Below are 15,297 nucleotides of genomic sequence, written 5' to 3'. Positions count from 1 at the left end.
TGCTTTGTTAGCATGTGCTATTTGTTTTTAGTTAACTGTCATGTAACACTTTACAAAGGTTTATTGATGTAATTATGATTAGAGCTGTGTCATTGTGTTACCACTGTTCATAAATAACTTATAAACCCTTTATAGAGAATAGCAGACCACTACATGTTTTAATACACTGCTCATAGATGTTATAATCTGATGTAAATCCTTTTTATATCAACAGTGTTTATTATATTACATCTATTTTATTGTATTATTTAAACTTGATATATGTTTTTGTTTCCATATGTCAGCAGTTATGAACAAATAAAGGGTTTGAACGTGACTTTCTTATAATTGCTGACATGTTTCACTGATAACTGAGGTGTATAATTTCACTGACATATATTGTTGTTCAGTAGTCAGACAGGTTGGCACTGAAGCCTTATCAGTGTCAGTATCAGCATCATCATTTCTTGGTACCAGTAACTCAGTACTGGGTAGGGATGGGTATCGTTTAGGTTTTATCCGATACCGGTGCCAAACCGGTACTTTTGAAACGGTGCCGGTGCTTAAACGGTGCTCAAACCGGTGCTTAAAGAATGGAGAACACAAAATTGGTCCAAAAACCTCTCATGTTCAGCTGTTTTTTTGTAAAAAGATAACAATGTTAACCTTTTCTGCAGCTATGGGGCATATATGGTATCACTCTTGGCTGGAAGCAGTGCTTAAACAATGGAAAAAACACAAACTTTGTCCAAAAACCTCTCATGTTTAACTGTTTTCCACTTTTTCTTTGGTCATTTTAGCCTTTTTGGCCAGGGTGAAGGGAGCATCTGCCATCAAACAAGAAGACAGCTGCATGTAACTACAACGGTGTTTGCTAGTTCACCTGACATGCATTAATGTAGTAACGTGGTTAGCCTACTCAACGTAAATTACACACGGACAACATTAAGCTACTCACGCAGAGAAGAACGGCTGCTGCTGCATCATCATCCGTCATCTTTTCTGCTACACTGGCAGGGCAAGGGGCCAGGACTCTACTCTTCGGGTTTTTGGGGGATGTTGCTAACTCCGGGTCCGATAACAGGCAACCCACCTGCAGTAGATGTGCTCGGTGTGAGGTCTCGCAGCAAGCTATCAAATACAGTGTTTTTTTCGGCTTTTAAAAAAAACGCTATGCGTCGCCAGGTGTTTCATCGGATTTGAGGTGTTACCTCCTTTGCACAGTATCAGCTTAAAGCACTTGTTGCAGGCTGCTGAGTTTGCATCTTTTGCTGTGAAGTACAGCCAGACTTTTGACCGCTTCGCCTTGGGCATTTTTAATCTGTAGCTCTGCTCTAAAAGAACGTACGTACCTGGACCCGCCTACTATCCTCGGAAACGTAAAATGATTGGCTAGAATTCAAAGTGTATGACATCTCAGGAAAAAAAAAGCACCGAAATAAAGCACCGAAATGTGCGCTGCTTTTCGGTCTGGTTACTACCGTTTATGTCAGAACCGGTGCCATCATGGCACCGGATACCGGTACCCATCCCTAGTACTGGCATCTTGATTCAACCTTATGTAATCTATCTTTACTTAGAAATGTGTTTAGCTCAATAGCTGTAAATTCTACTAGTAAACATCTACTTTAAACCACACACATATATTAACATATTTAACCTGCAATGAATAAAAAATACAAATACAAACACAATATTAATTTTTTAATTGCTCTACATAGACTTTAGACTTTAGAGCTTTTATTGTCATTGTGCAGTTTCTTGCACAGCGAAATTGGGTAGCTGGACCACAAAGGTGCAAAAGTAAAGAAAAACAATATATGTATACATATATGTGAGTAAACTATATACTGTACACTGTATGTGTAGAAACATTGAAACATTGTGGGGCTGTATACAAGGGCAGTTATATAATATAAATAAATAAATCAGGGTGGAGGGGCTATGGTCATTTAGGGTGGGGATGGTAATTCCATTGAGACCAAAATATTGTGCAAAGACCAAAGACCAAAAATATTGCACAGAACAAGGAAAGAAATCATATTTTACTGCAATTTACAGATCCAAAGAGACATCCAAAAATCAGCTACATTGGCATTTATTATAGATCTTAAAAGGCAAGAAGCCAGGACTAGGTGGCCTCAGCTATTCATCAATACATTTTGAATTTTGCACAAAGGTTAAGCTCCTAGAAACTAGTTTCGAAATCTAGATTGCACTGAACTTGAGTCTTAAGTAAAGTGGTGCAGTGAGGTGAACTACAGTGTTTGGACAGTTACACATTTTGTGTTCTTTAGGCATGGCTTTGTTTATTTTATTAGTATTAATCCAAGAAAATGAAATAATGAATAAGACTTTCACACGAAATATAGTCCTTTTAATCAGAGCCTTGACTACTAAACTATTTGCTGTGTTTATGCACAAAAAAGTTCAAGGACTTAGGTTTCTTTTGGGGTACCAGTAGCTATTTAGCTGTTTAGGTGGCGTCTATAGGAGTAAAGAGGTAACAATGCATGTATTGAAGATAATAAACAGTCTCACAAAGTGAGAGTGCTATGAAAGGTTGTTGTTCAACCACATTATTATTATAACATGCAGTACTCCAGTTAAAGACATAAATCACTGACATATTAAAGTTGTGTGTAACAGAACCTGAAGGTGAGGTACAACAGAGAGCCTGAGTATAGTCTAAGCCCCATTGCAATGAAAAGAACACAATGTACACTCTATGTTTTGAGGGTCAAAAGTTTCATCCAATGCTATAACTGGGCTGAAATATTGTTAGTGACGTTGAGTGCAGAGGGTTTTTTGCAGCATGCTTACACACACATGATGATGGTTTGAATATTCTCTGGGTCAAGAAGTCTGAAGAAGATGTCCTTAACTGGGCCTTAGAATCGGTTGAAGAATAATGGATAATATAGATAATCAAGACTACGCAGGGAGTGTGTTGTGTGTCTGTCTAGCCATGATCATCTTGGTGTGAGGCAGATTATCACATTGCATTCCAGCGAAGTAAACTTGTAATTTCAACTGCTGAAGTAAATTAAATCTTTTTAAAGGACAGATATTTCTCCTGAATTCCTTCTGAAAAATTTGAACACGACAAAGTCTCCATGTGGTTATAATTAATATTCTGTTCATCCATTCTTTTTTCGCTTATCCTTAGGCTTGGGGAGGGAGTTTGATAGGAGTTTGGAGCCTATCCCAGCTACCGTAAGGCAAGAGGCAGGGTACATCCTGGACATCACCAGCCATTCAGAGGGCTAACACAGAGAGACAGACAGCCATTCCCATTCACATTCACACCTATGGATATCTTAGTCTAAGTGTCTTTGGACTATGGGAGGAAGTCGAAGACTTCATGGAAAATAATACCAACCATTGTTTGTATTTTATCTCTATTAGTCTGCAATAATACAAACACCATAAAGCCACACTGTAAAAACTGTGATTGGGGTTAATTAGAATCTAATAGGAGAGTAATAGTAATTATTACTCAGTAAAAACGTGTATGAGTAGTTTTAATCAAATCTAAGCAAAATTCAACAATTTTGAGATGTTCAGTTATTTAAATTTACACAGTTTTGTTTGGGGTAAATTCAGCAATGGTTTGTTGAGTAGATTTTAAAAAAATGTTTGAGTACTAAAAAAAATTTAAGAAATCTAATAGATTTAACTGATGAAAGCATTTTCATTTTAATCATTGTACACTTCCGCCCATAATCCTTTGTGCCACGTGCAGGACACACGCGCTTCATGAGTGGACGTCTCCATTTTGTCAGCGGTAAGACTTCTTAATTTGTTCAAATATAAGACACGGTTTAAACAATAACGTATATCGGTTTTGAGTAAAGGTTTTAAACAGTATGATACGTCGAAATTTTATTAATAATCATCACTGTAATGATAGTATCGTATTTTTACACAAATGGCAGTTAGTGGACTGCTAGCACAAGGTCACTTTCCAAGCCTTCACGACTGTGTTACTGAACAGCTTTAACTAACCGCATGTTTTACCGTATTAAAAAATATCAACGGTATATTCCGATGAGTTTTAACGTCTTTCATCCACGTTTAAAAGTTCATGAAAAGGTTTTGCGGTCAGTCGTGAGTGATTTTGTCAGCCACAGTCAGTTTTTCGAACTCCAGTTTCCAATAATGGCGGCCGCTACTAAGTTTTAAAATTACTCTTAGTAATCTTTCTGGGTCACAAAATAAACTTTTAACATATTTTCAGGCGCGAAAGTAGCTGTGTAAACATCAAATATCTGCTCGGTTTATCAAGATATCGCATGTTTGCAAAAGTGCTTCGACGTTTTCGGAGCATCTGCTACCCACCAGCTCGATAGCAAGCCGGGAGCTCGAGTGTCACTGAAGCCGCTGAGAACGGCACAACTCCCCGCACATCATTTTCAGATCACCGCGTGGTTTCGCTACTCAGTTTAAACGTAATGTATAAGTCACTTAGACAACCTAAAAATGTTATTGTTGGGGTTTTTTCAGTGTTTTATTTGTTCGTGAGTAAATCGGTTTGGCTGAGATTAATGATAATGTTGCTTTCCTTTCAGGTAATGGAAGATCCCTCAACTTAAATTCATCTGATCAGCATGTAGACTGTGCATTATAAAGTAAGTTGTGATAACATGTTATATTAAATTAAACTAATGGTTTTGAAATTGAAGCGGCATGAAATTACCAAGTTGACCCCACTTAATCTAACTTATTTGTTTTTGTAAAAACAATAAGTAGAAAATAATTGCTTATTATTTGTAGGATTTTTTTCTTCTTCTCTATAATCTCAACATCAAATGTGTATAGATACCCATGCTCTTACATTTGTCATGAAAAACTATTTAGATTCTTAGATATATATTTTTCCATCACTTTAGGACCTGGCAAATGGGATGGCAGTGTATGCAAATCTTTTTCTACTACAAAGGGGAATCTTCTACGTCATTACAGATTGCAACACGCAACATTTGGTCGTGGACAGCACCAGCCATGTCTGTATGGCAGTTGTCCTTGCACATTTAAAACACAAGGAGCCCTTCGCACACATTTGTCCAGATACCATACCGCTGAAGAGAGTCCAAGGCCTGGAGTGATCACTGCATTTAAGTGTTTGGCTTGCACTGCTTTTTGCTCTACTCAGAAGGACTATTTTCAGCATATAGGAAATCACTTGAAGAGACACGAAACTGTATTTTGCGTTTTTAATGGATGTGACTTTCGCACAAATATATACAATACATTTCTAAAGCACAAAGGCAGGAGACATACATGTTGTTCCTTAACTGATTTTAAGAAAGAAGTCTTGGAAAGTCATCCTAGTCAGAACACTGACCATTCTGATGTCCCTGAACTCAACAGTGATGAATGCTCTAGTGATGTTGATCCAGAAAGTGCATCTTGTACTGTTCTTCAAGGACTTGGCTTACTTCTACTCAAGTTAGAAAGCACTTACAATGTTTCAGTGAGGTGCATTAATGCTTTGGTTGAAGATCTCTTCTATATTTCTTCTTCAGCATCTGTGGAGGCGGTTAAAAATATAATTGATTCAGCACTGAAATCTAACAAATGCACAGTTGACCACACTATCATAAAGGACTTGGCTGAACAGTTATGCAGCTCTCATCCCATTAGCAGAGCTCTTGGAGCAGGCGGGCCACTTGGTTCAGCTTTTAAGAGAAATAAGTACTTTAAGGAGCATTTCCAGTTTGTGGATCCTATTGAATATATTCTTGATGCTGAACAAAAAAAGAGCTTTCAATATGTACCAGTTCTAAAGACTTTGCAAGAAGTACTGAAGAACAAAGATATTGCAGTGGAAGCCTTTTCGAGGTGCTCAAGTAGCACTGGGCATTTTGAGTCCATTTTTGATGGTACGTGTTTTAAGGACAATGACTTTTATGCTGTAGAAGAAACAAGACTCTCTATAATAATTTATGTTGATGAATTTGAGGTGTGTAACCCATTAGGAACCTCTCGAAAAAAACATAAAATAACTGCAGTTTATTGGGTTTTGGCCAATTTGCCATTGAGATTACAGTCTGCCTTAACATCAATACAACTAGCTTTACTTTGCAAATCTGTTGATGTGAAACAGTTTGAATACAAAGTAGTATTGGATCCACTTTTGAAAGATCTTGTCACTCTTGAACAGGAGGGGGTTTTTATTTCATGTTTAGGGAGAAATATTAAAGGCGCCCTACACTGTGTTGTAGCTGATAACCTTGGTGCTCATGCAATTAGTGGACTTGTTGAAAGTTTTAACGGGCCATATGTTTGTAGATTTTGCCTTGGACATTCTTCAGAGTACCAGACATATGAAGTACGGTCTGGGGTCTTCCCACTTCGAAAAAAGGATGACTATGATTTACACGTACAAGCTGTCAAAGAAAATCCAAATTTAGTGCCTCATTTTGGCTTAAAGCGGTCATGTCCATTAACTGATCAACTTAATAATTTTCACTTTGTGTCTGGATACCCACCAGATGTCCTTCATGACCTTTTTGAGGGAATAGTGCCAAGAGAGTTAGCATTGTGTTTTCAAGTTTTTTTGAAGAAGCACTACTTCAGTTTGACTGAACTGAATAATATAATCACATGTTTTCCATATAAGGGCTCAGACAAATTGAACAGTCCACAAGCAATCCCTTCAAATTTTGCTGGTCGCAAAACTGTGGGAGGAAATGCTCATGAAAACTGGGCCCTAATACGTTTGTTGCCTCTCCTTGTTGGTTTACGTGTACCTGAAGATGATCCTGTTTGGCAACTTCTTCTGACTTTGAAGGACATTGTTGAGTTAGTGGTTGCCCCTGTTCACACAACACAAAGTATTGCCTACCTTGAATTTAAAATATCTGAACATCGTGTCAGATATTTGGAAGTTTTTCCTGATCAAAGGCTCACACCAAAACACCATTTTTTGGAGCACTACCCTGCTGTAATAGAAAAATATGGGCCATTGGTTGGAGTATGGACAATGCGCTTTGAGGCGAAACACAGATTTTTCAAGCAAGTTGTGAGACACACTAACAATTTCAAAAATGTGTTGCTGACCCTTTCTACAAGGCATCAAATGATGATGGCATACCACATGCAATCAAAAGAGGTGAAACCTGCCCTGCTTGTCACAAAAATATCCAGAATGCCTGTAGATGTGCTGCATCCAGACATACAGGCAGATTTAAGAGCAAGATCACCATCTCTGACTTGTGTGCAGCTTGCCACCACTGTCACCTACAGTGGAACAAGATACACTGCTGGGATGATCCTGTCTAATGGTTCAACATGTGGACTACCAGACTTTGCTGAGATAATACAGATAGTCGTTTTGGACAATTGTGTATATTTCATTGTGAAGTTACTTGCTGCATGGTATGTAGAGCATCTGAGATCTTTTCAACTGGAGGACACTGGCAAGATCAGTCTTTTGGAGCAGCAGAAACTTGGTGACATGTGGCCCTTGGCTTCTTACAATGTGGGAAGAAAACGCTTGGTAACCCTGAAACGTTACATCTGCTGTGCATAATAGGTAAAAAAAACAAAACGACAACAACAAAAACTTGATAACATGTACATCTCCCAAGTATTTGTTATTTGCAACATTTGGTGTGTTGAAGTGTGCTTTTTGTTTTATAGTTTTATATCTCAACTATTGTATAAATGAAAAGTAATAACTAATTTTATTTAATTGAAGGGAAATTTAACTCTGCCCATTTACATTTTATTCTAGGTTGAACAAGATGGAGGCAAAGCTTCGTGTAATTATTGATGACCAAATCGAGAAGTTGGTTCTTCCATCAGGGATCCCACCAACATTGGAGGAGCTGCAGAGTGTTGTGAAGGATACTTTTGGGATTTCAAATGACTTCAGTCTTCAGTATTTTGACCCAGAATTCCAGGACTACTTCACTCTTCACAGAGCTGACCAGATAAAAGACAAAGACACTGTGAAGGTTGTTGGCATCACCCCGGTCATGATAAGCTTGACTCCGGTTGATGACAGTTTTGGCAGCCCCTCTGGCCAACTGTCTGACTATGACTCCTCATATGCTGAGTCAGTTGTATCCAATGCAGACTCTGCTGCAACTACTTCTTCTCAGGACACCATTATTCTCAAAAGGAAGAAGACCACAGAACGTTGTGAGCCCTGGCCGAAACAGTTCCCCATTCCACAGTTTGCATATGAAACTGAGATGTACCTGGAAAGAGCCACTGAGGAGTATAAAAAGAATGGAAATCTTCTGCCCACCTCCAAAGTAAAGACTGATATTCTTGAGAAGTTGGCTGAAACTATATTTACATTTACGGCCTATCCTTCAAGTGCACAGGTTAGTTATGTTGCTGAGGCACTTGTGACAAAATACCCTTGTCTCAAGGAACCTGGCTCTTTCTCAGGTTATTATGGTTGGCAACAAAGCATCAAATACAAGATGGCCAATTATCGTACAAAACTTAGAGGGTTTGGTGTTCCTGAGTTGACATGCAATGCCATGAAACACAAGAGTCCAGGTGACCAGAAGTCTGCAAATAAAGTGAAAAAGCCTCGGAAAGCAGAGGTAAATTACCTTCCGCCATATCCAGCAGGTGAAGATGAGGACAGTCAAGAAGAAGAGAGAATTCAGTTGCTTACTGAAGTCAAGAAAAGAGACAACAACAAAGTGATAAAAGAAAAAATGGCTAAAACATTTGCACATAGACGACATGAAATTGTCAACCTGTCCCCCAGCATTGAAGACATCAAAGCCAGATGGCCAGCATTGTTTGAGGCATCTCATGTGAGTTCCAAATTCATTTTGGGTGGGCTTTTGGTTTTTTTTAATGTAATCTTTCAAACTTCAAATAATTTGAGGCTGCATCATGGTTTTTTTTGTCGTTCAGCTGCAGGATGAGTTCTACAGGATCACCCTGGTACACCTTGAACCCAAATTCATGTCCATGCTGGATGAGTACACTCCCAAACTGTTGGCCCTTTTCCATTCCAAGGGGGGAGCCATGGGATTGAAGTTGCAGGCTATCATAGCCAAGGTATTTTCCACTGACATTTCAGCTTGGAATTTTATTTAAAGAATTTTTTTGTCAAATTTCATTTGCATGGTGCACAGCTCCACTAATTTGTTTGCATGTTTTTGTCAGTGCAAGAGGACGCCAGGACGTCACTGATATAATTAACAACACAATTATGGGTTTCATGTTTTAATTGTATTTTAAATACATGTCTATTCTTAGTAAAAAAACAAACAAAAAAACACAAGTACAGGTATTGCTGGGTTTTTGTTTTGTCCCAAGAAGGAAAAACCCTTTCTGACGAACATAAACTAAATTGGATAAAAAACTAAATGACTAAATTAATGTAATTTACTAAAACGACACATTTAAAGATTGAAGCTTACAAGCATGTTGACAATACCTTTGTGTTGACTGTCAGCACCCAGGCATGTGCATTAACATCAGCTAATTATCGCACATAATGCTCCATGTGGTGATAATTTGATATTTAACAGTTTTTTTTAATACTGCCAATTCTCACAGTTTTGTCTTAATAAATGGTCACTTATCTGATGGTAATTTTTGGAATTCTTGCTCATTTTCAGTCACCAAGCAATCCTAGCAATAACATAACCAGAAATCTGGTTATTCAGTGCTTGATGGTGTACCTTGGGGAGTCCATTGATCAACTGATCAAAGAGTACAGTGTAAGTGTTGAAGTAGAAACATTATTCTGTTTTTGTTATTCATATGCGTTTGTCAAGTTTCAAATAATTTGAGGCATTATCATGTTTTATTTGTCATTCAGCTACAGGATGTGTCCAGGAAATATTTCATGTGTGCAACTACAGTCAGAAAACCCATGTGTTTGTTGTTTCAGGATGCTGATGAGGATGGTGTGTCACAAGATCTTTCTGAACAGAGGATGAAAATCTACAAAATCAAGGCTGTTGGATCTGAGGAGGATGACATTGGCATTGTGCTGGAGGGTGTGAGAGTTATGCCTGCTCTGGGCAATTTTCCAAGAGCATGCGCAATGCTGGTTGGATTGACATATGCAGTCGATCTTGCCTATCCCAAAGAGCTAAAATACACCTTGGAAGTATTCCAGAAACTTTTCCTTGAACTGGATTGTGCTAAGCTCTCACCAAAAGTGAACAGCCTCAAGAACAAGTTATTGGCTTAAACGAGGACTCTGAAAGAATGAAAGGGAAGTAAGCTCACTGAAAACCTTTGGTTTGTCTTTTTTAGATGCAGCTATCTTTTCAGTTTTCAAGTTAATTTCATCTTATTCATATCTTACCCAAATGACCTGCAATGTGTCAGGCTGTATTTGTGCTCTTCATTTTAATGTTTGTTTTTTATTACCTACAAGTTTCTTAGGAATATTCTGTTTGAAAGGCAGCAAATTGGAGGAATCACTAGTGAAGCTTTTCTTTGTTTATAGTGTATGTTACTATAAAACATTAGTTTAAAACAACTTTAAAATTTAACAGAAGTGCAGTCCTGTAGCTGTAGAAATGTTACTTCCTCTTACATGTGTCTTAGATTTTCTCAGGTTAAACATCCAAATTGGGATAAAAGGTTGATTTACATTATTGATATTCCATGTACATGAGTGAAAAACCTTTGTTCTACAATTATATTGAGTGATTCAATTTAACAAAAGATTGACTAACTAAAGTTTTTGTTTGTCAATCATAAATAAGTAACAGAGATAAAGGAAACGGTAAAGGATATTCAAATTTCAGGTTCATGTTGATATTACAGTCTAAAGATTAATTTCTTTTTTACAAAACTGGTTTACATTCATGCAGTTTATGTTGCTGTTGCTCTGTACACAAAGCTGTGTGATAAACTGTTTATGACACTAAAACAAATTTACAGCAGTGGAATGTATTTAGGAGATCAGGAGATTGTTGATGAGAATTCAGTGTATACGAGCAGAAAAATGTTATATTATAAATTACTGTGTTTTATTTTCCACAATAAAACAAATTACTGTTTTGATGTTTTCTTTGTGAAATTGATTCATTTTACTCAGAAAATAAGTAAAATTCATTTCATTTTCTCTTATTATTCAGTCATTATTTTTAAGGTTTATTTGGAAAATTATTGAATCCAATTTGAGTTTTACTGAAAAAACAAGATTTCATTTCTTTATAATGGATATTTTAGGAAGTTTTTACTAAACCTTTGCCAGATAGTTAGTAAATTCAAAGTAATTTTTCTCAGAGACTTATTTCATATCAATTTTTTTTTTTGGTAAAGTTGGGCAATTTCAACCTTCAGTTTGAGATTTTGACCCTAAATCCAACACATTTACAGTTTAATTCTATTAATATCTACTTTTGTTTTCTATTTGAAATTAATTAACATTTTCTCTACATTTTACATAAATCTTTTGAAATTAAAATCTACTTAATTATTTCAAGTGTCACTTTGTTGCCATAACTTTTTTAAGTAACCTCTAGTCACAGTTTTTACAGTGCAGAGTTTAGCAATGTACTCTTAGCCAGTAAACTGTTTATCATTGTCTGTGATGGCCAGTTATTTCATTTAAATCTCAACTAATACATTTGAAATTTTTAGATGTTTAAATAAGATTCTGATTTTTTTTAGATTTTCATAAAATGAATCATAGAAACCGGAAGTGCTTCTGTCTTTTGTGTTTTTTTAGTTTTGAAATGAAGTTAATCTTGCCAGTGTGACTTTTCTAACTTTATTATTTTATATCCTACATAATCGTGGAAACTATTGCAATCTAATTTCATCTCATTAAAAACATTATCAACATTTAATAGAGAAATAACTGTTGAAGATATTGTTGATCCTGTAGAGGCGTTGCCAACCTAAAAACTGCAAGTATAAAACTTGAGCTTAGAAATGGGCATAATACAAGAGAACACCCTAGCTTTGTCAGGTTGTAGGTCAGTTTCATTGTAGGAGCGTGAGATGGTTACAGAACACAACAAGACGAAAAGATAATTTAAACAAAAGATCTTGACAAGGATATAGTTACACTATAAAAAGAAAGAGGAGAGCATTGGTCTCATCATTTGGAGATACTCTGAAGCTTCCTGTGTCTAGACTTTCAGGTAAGCAAATTTTTATTTTAACCCTTTTTAGTGAAATTGTAATTAATGTTCAACTGTCTAAAAATAATTCACAGTCTCACTATATTTTAAAAATAAAAGCTCATTGTTCAAAAGAATTGAATTAAATGGTCATTTAGTGCTTTTGAAGATATTGTTGATCCTGTAATTGTTGCGATACAGTTTTTAAACAAAGCAAAATAACCAAATTAAGCAAAACTAAGCAAATAATTAATAGTTCATTAGCACGAGCAATTAAAATGACAGTAATTTATGTATATAGAAGCTGCTAGCTGTCGTTGTTCTGTGTTACAGGTATCAATTACAATATGGCTGCTGTGGCAATCACTACTGTGCTGCTTCTTTTGTCTTTTTCAGTAAATTCACGTGAGTTATATCTTTGAATTTTTCATTCCAAGACACTTAGCAAAGGATATGAAATTCTAGTCTCAATGTTTAGATCTAAAGACTAATACACAAAGACTTTAAAACAGCTGACAAAAACAGACATGTTAGTCGATCAGGAGAAATTTTCTGTGACGTGGCTGTAATACTGCTGTCTGACTCAGTTTATGAAGCCAGACAATACTGTAGAAATGAATACAGAACTGGAATATTATAAGGAGCTTGGAACGAAAACAACTAGACTTCTTTAAGTTAAGAAACTTACTAGAATATTCTGCTTTTTTTTTTTTTTTTTTTGTTAAGGCACATTACCCTGACAATCTATCTTTTTTGTTGTAAACCAAAAGAACGTAAAATATAGAGACAAATTGTCTGATTCGCTCTGTCTTTCGTCACAGAGAAAGAGAATACAGGAAGGATCATCGGGGGTCAAGAGGTCGAACCATACTCTATCAAATACCAGGCATCCCTTCAGACTGAGGTCGGGGATCACTATTGTGGAGCCACGCTAGTTCACCCAGAGTGGGTGGTATCTGCTGCCCACTGCTGGAGACCGTAAGTACTGACACCATACAGCAAGATTGCAGCTTTACTAATAAACATTAATGAAAATGTTTAATAATTATTGATGGAAAAAGGTCTGTTTTGAAAGAACATATGTGAAATTCTCATTTCGTTTTGTCTCTTTCTGTTTAACAGGAGTAATTTTATGAGGGTTGTGCTATGTGAGCACAGCCTGATCAAAACAGAGGGATTTGAACAGATCTTCAATGTCTCAAAGATATATGTACACAATTATAATTTCAGGACATATGAGAATGACATCATGCTTATTAAGGTAAGTAGGACTTGTACTTAGCTACAAAAAATGTGATCTCACAATGGTACCACCCTAACTTTGGTTTGTGTTACAGCTTAGCAGACCAGCACAGCTGAATGCTTATGTTCAGCCAGTTCTGATACCTGATGAAGGTACCCCTCCCTTTAGTGGCACCTGCATAGTGAGTGGCTGGGGAGTGACACAGGTTTACAGTTACACCCTCTCCCCTGTGCTACGTGCTGTGGATGTAAGAGAAATACCTTACTGCACTTGGTATTACTGGGGCAGGATCAAACCAGGTATGCTTTGTGCTGGATCTCCATACGGGGGAAAGGACTCTTGCCAGGTATACATTCATGGAAAACATGATTTATTTTGTGTTTGTGGTATGCTTAATTACTACTTAGCAACTGCATTTTGTAGAGTAATACTATTTTTAAATGAATATTTCCTCTTAAATTTATAGGCAAAATGACACCTGTTATATATGCTATAAAATATATTTTAACCAGTGATGATTTACATATAATTTCAGTGTCATTTTAATAATATTTAACATTTTCCATTTAAGGGTGAATGTGAAATGCTCTATTATCAAAAAACAATCCTGATTTGTTGTGGTACTCCACAGGGCGACTCCGGGGGCCCCCTTGTCTGCAATGGCTACTTTGAGGGCATTGTCTCCTGGGGTATTGGCTGTGGAAATAAGTACTACCCTGGTGTCTACACCAGAGTCAGGAGCTATATTCAGTGGATTAACTGGGTTATTGACAACACACCATGAGCGATTTTTTTCAAAAACAGTTAAATGAACATAATTTTCAGATGGGCCTGAAATGAATAAATATGTCAATATTGCACCTATAATTAATTGATTGTCACTCTTTTTTCTGATAGGGAATAATAAAAGAAAGACTTGTTGTTATGATATCCTTTTTATTTTTTGTTGGTACTATAGCAGTATAATTAGTAACTGTGTTAATCATTCAAAGTGAATAGTACTATTGAAAAATCACCAATGTTGTTGTTTTCACATGAATCAATTTTCCTATTATGCCTGTTACTACAAGCAAAACCTCTTATATTTTATTTAAGCTTCATTGTAAATATGACAGTTTCAATTAGTGCAGCTTTAAGAACAATTTTACCAATGCACTGGGTCTATAAACTGACAAGTGATACTTGCTACTACTACTAGTATGGAATAAAAGGTTAACCCATCCACAGTGACAGTGAAGATGCTGATTGTCTGTATCATGCTTCTATCAGTCTCTTGTGTTCAAAGTCCAAAATGTCCAAAAGTTGCTTAGAATATAAAAATCAACAAAGTGCTCAATTTTTCTTCACAAAGAAGAGCTGACCTTTATATGTTCATAAAACACATAGCAAATGGTTACATAATGCAGCTAGACAAACAAACAAATATTTTAGTAATCTGTCAAAAACCTGTTTAAAACTCAAAATTATCGACTTCACTGAACTCGGGTCTTGTTTTAAACATAAAGAACTCCTTAGGAAAGTGTTTACTCATGTTATAGAGCAACTTAGGGCAGCTGTGGCATTAACCTCACACTGGGTGCCTAATCAAGTTGTTGGGTACTGTATCTAAACAACTAAATATAGAAGCTATCCTGCTGCACACTGAATAATTACAGCTTCTCTCTGGTGCTGGTTTCTGTTGTTAAGCTAAACCTAAACATTCATGCTCACATTCACACCTACGCCAGTTAACCTAACAAAGTTATAACATATCCTAAAAAGCTCTGATTAAAAATAATGGCATGCTGGGAAGTATATTACTGGGAAATTCATGTGAACCTGTTGAGGTTAACTATAATTTAACAGTGAAACATTATGACTACGAATAAGTTGAAAATAGTGCAGTAAGTGTGTATGATACATCCTGGTCCAGTGGAAATGATTGTTAAATGAAGACTTTTATAAATCAGTGTCCTTGTTTGGCACAGTGACCCCATCTAGTTAGTTGGTTATGCATGTGCT

General features: G+C 36.5%; 2 protein-coding genes across 3 annotated transcripts; both read left to right on the top strand.

The window, feature by feature from the left end:
* Positions 1-5,591: 5,591 nt before the first annotated feature.
* LOC106674608 (uncharacterized) lies at positions 5,592-10,885 on the top strand. 2 transcript variants are annotated; one of them, XM_076878643.1, is made up of 5 exons: positions 5,592-7,519; positions 7,721-8,765; positions 8,869-9,015; positions 9,582-9,683; positions 9,857-10,885. In XM_076878643.1, exons 2-5 carry the CDS (start codon positions 7,731-7,733, stop codon positions 10,160-10,162), a joined length of 1,590 nt encoding a protein of 529 aa, XP_076734758.1. In that variant the 5' UTR covers positions 5,592-7,519; positions 7,721-7,730; the 3' UTR covers positions 10,163-10,885. The 2 variants fall into 2 exon arrangements, with proteins under 2 accessions (XP_076734758.1, XP_023008027.3); XM_023152259.3 differs by lacking the exon at positions 5,592-7,519 and having other exon boundaries at positions 7,596-8,765.
* A 1,161-nt stretch (positions 10,886-12,046) lies between these two features.
* LOC101471893 (trypsin-3) lies at positions 12,047-14,500 on the top strand. The gene is made up of 6 exons (XM_004560370.3): positions 12,047-12,074; positions 12,387-12,458; positions 12,875-13,031; positions 13,176-13,314; positions 13,391-13,642; positions 13,928-14,500. The coding sequence occupies exons 2-6, from the start codon at positions 12,401-12,403 to the stop codon at positions 14,078-14,080; spliced, it is 759 nt and encodes a 252-aa protein (XP_004560427.1). The 5' UTR covers positions 12,047-12,074; positions 12,387-12,400; the 3' UTR covers positions 14,081-14,500.
* The last annotated feature ends 797 nt before the right edge of the window (positions 14,501-15,297 follow it).

Source organism: Maylandia zebra, linkage group LG20 (genome assembly GCF_041146795.1).
Source record: "Maylandia zebra isolate NMK-2024a linkage group LG20, Mzebra_GT3a, whole genome shotgun sequence".
Taxonomy (NCBI): domain Eukaryota; kingdom Metazoa; phylum Chordata; class Actinopteri; order Cichliformes; family Cichlidae; genus Maylandia; species Maylandia zebra.
The sequence above is the reverse complement of the archived record's forward strand: the minus strand, read 5'-3'. Positions and strand labels throughout refer to the sequence as shown.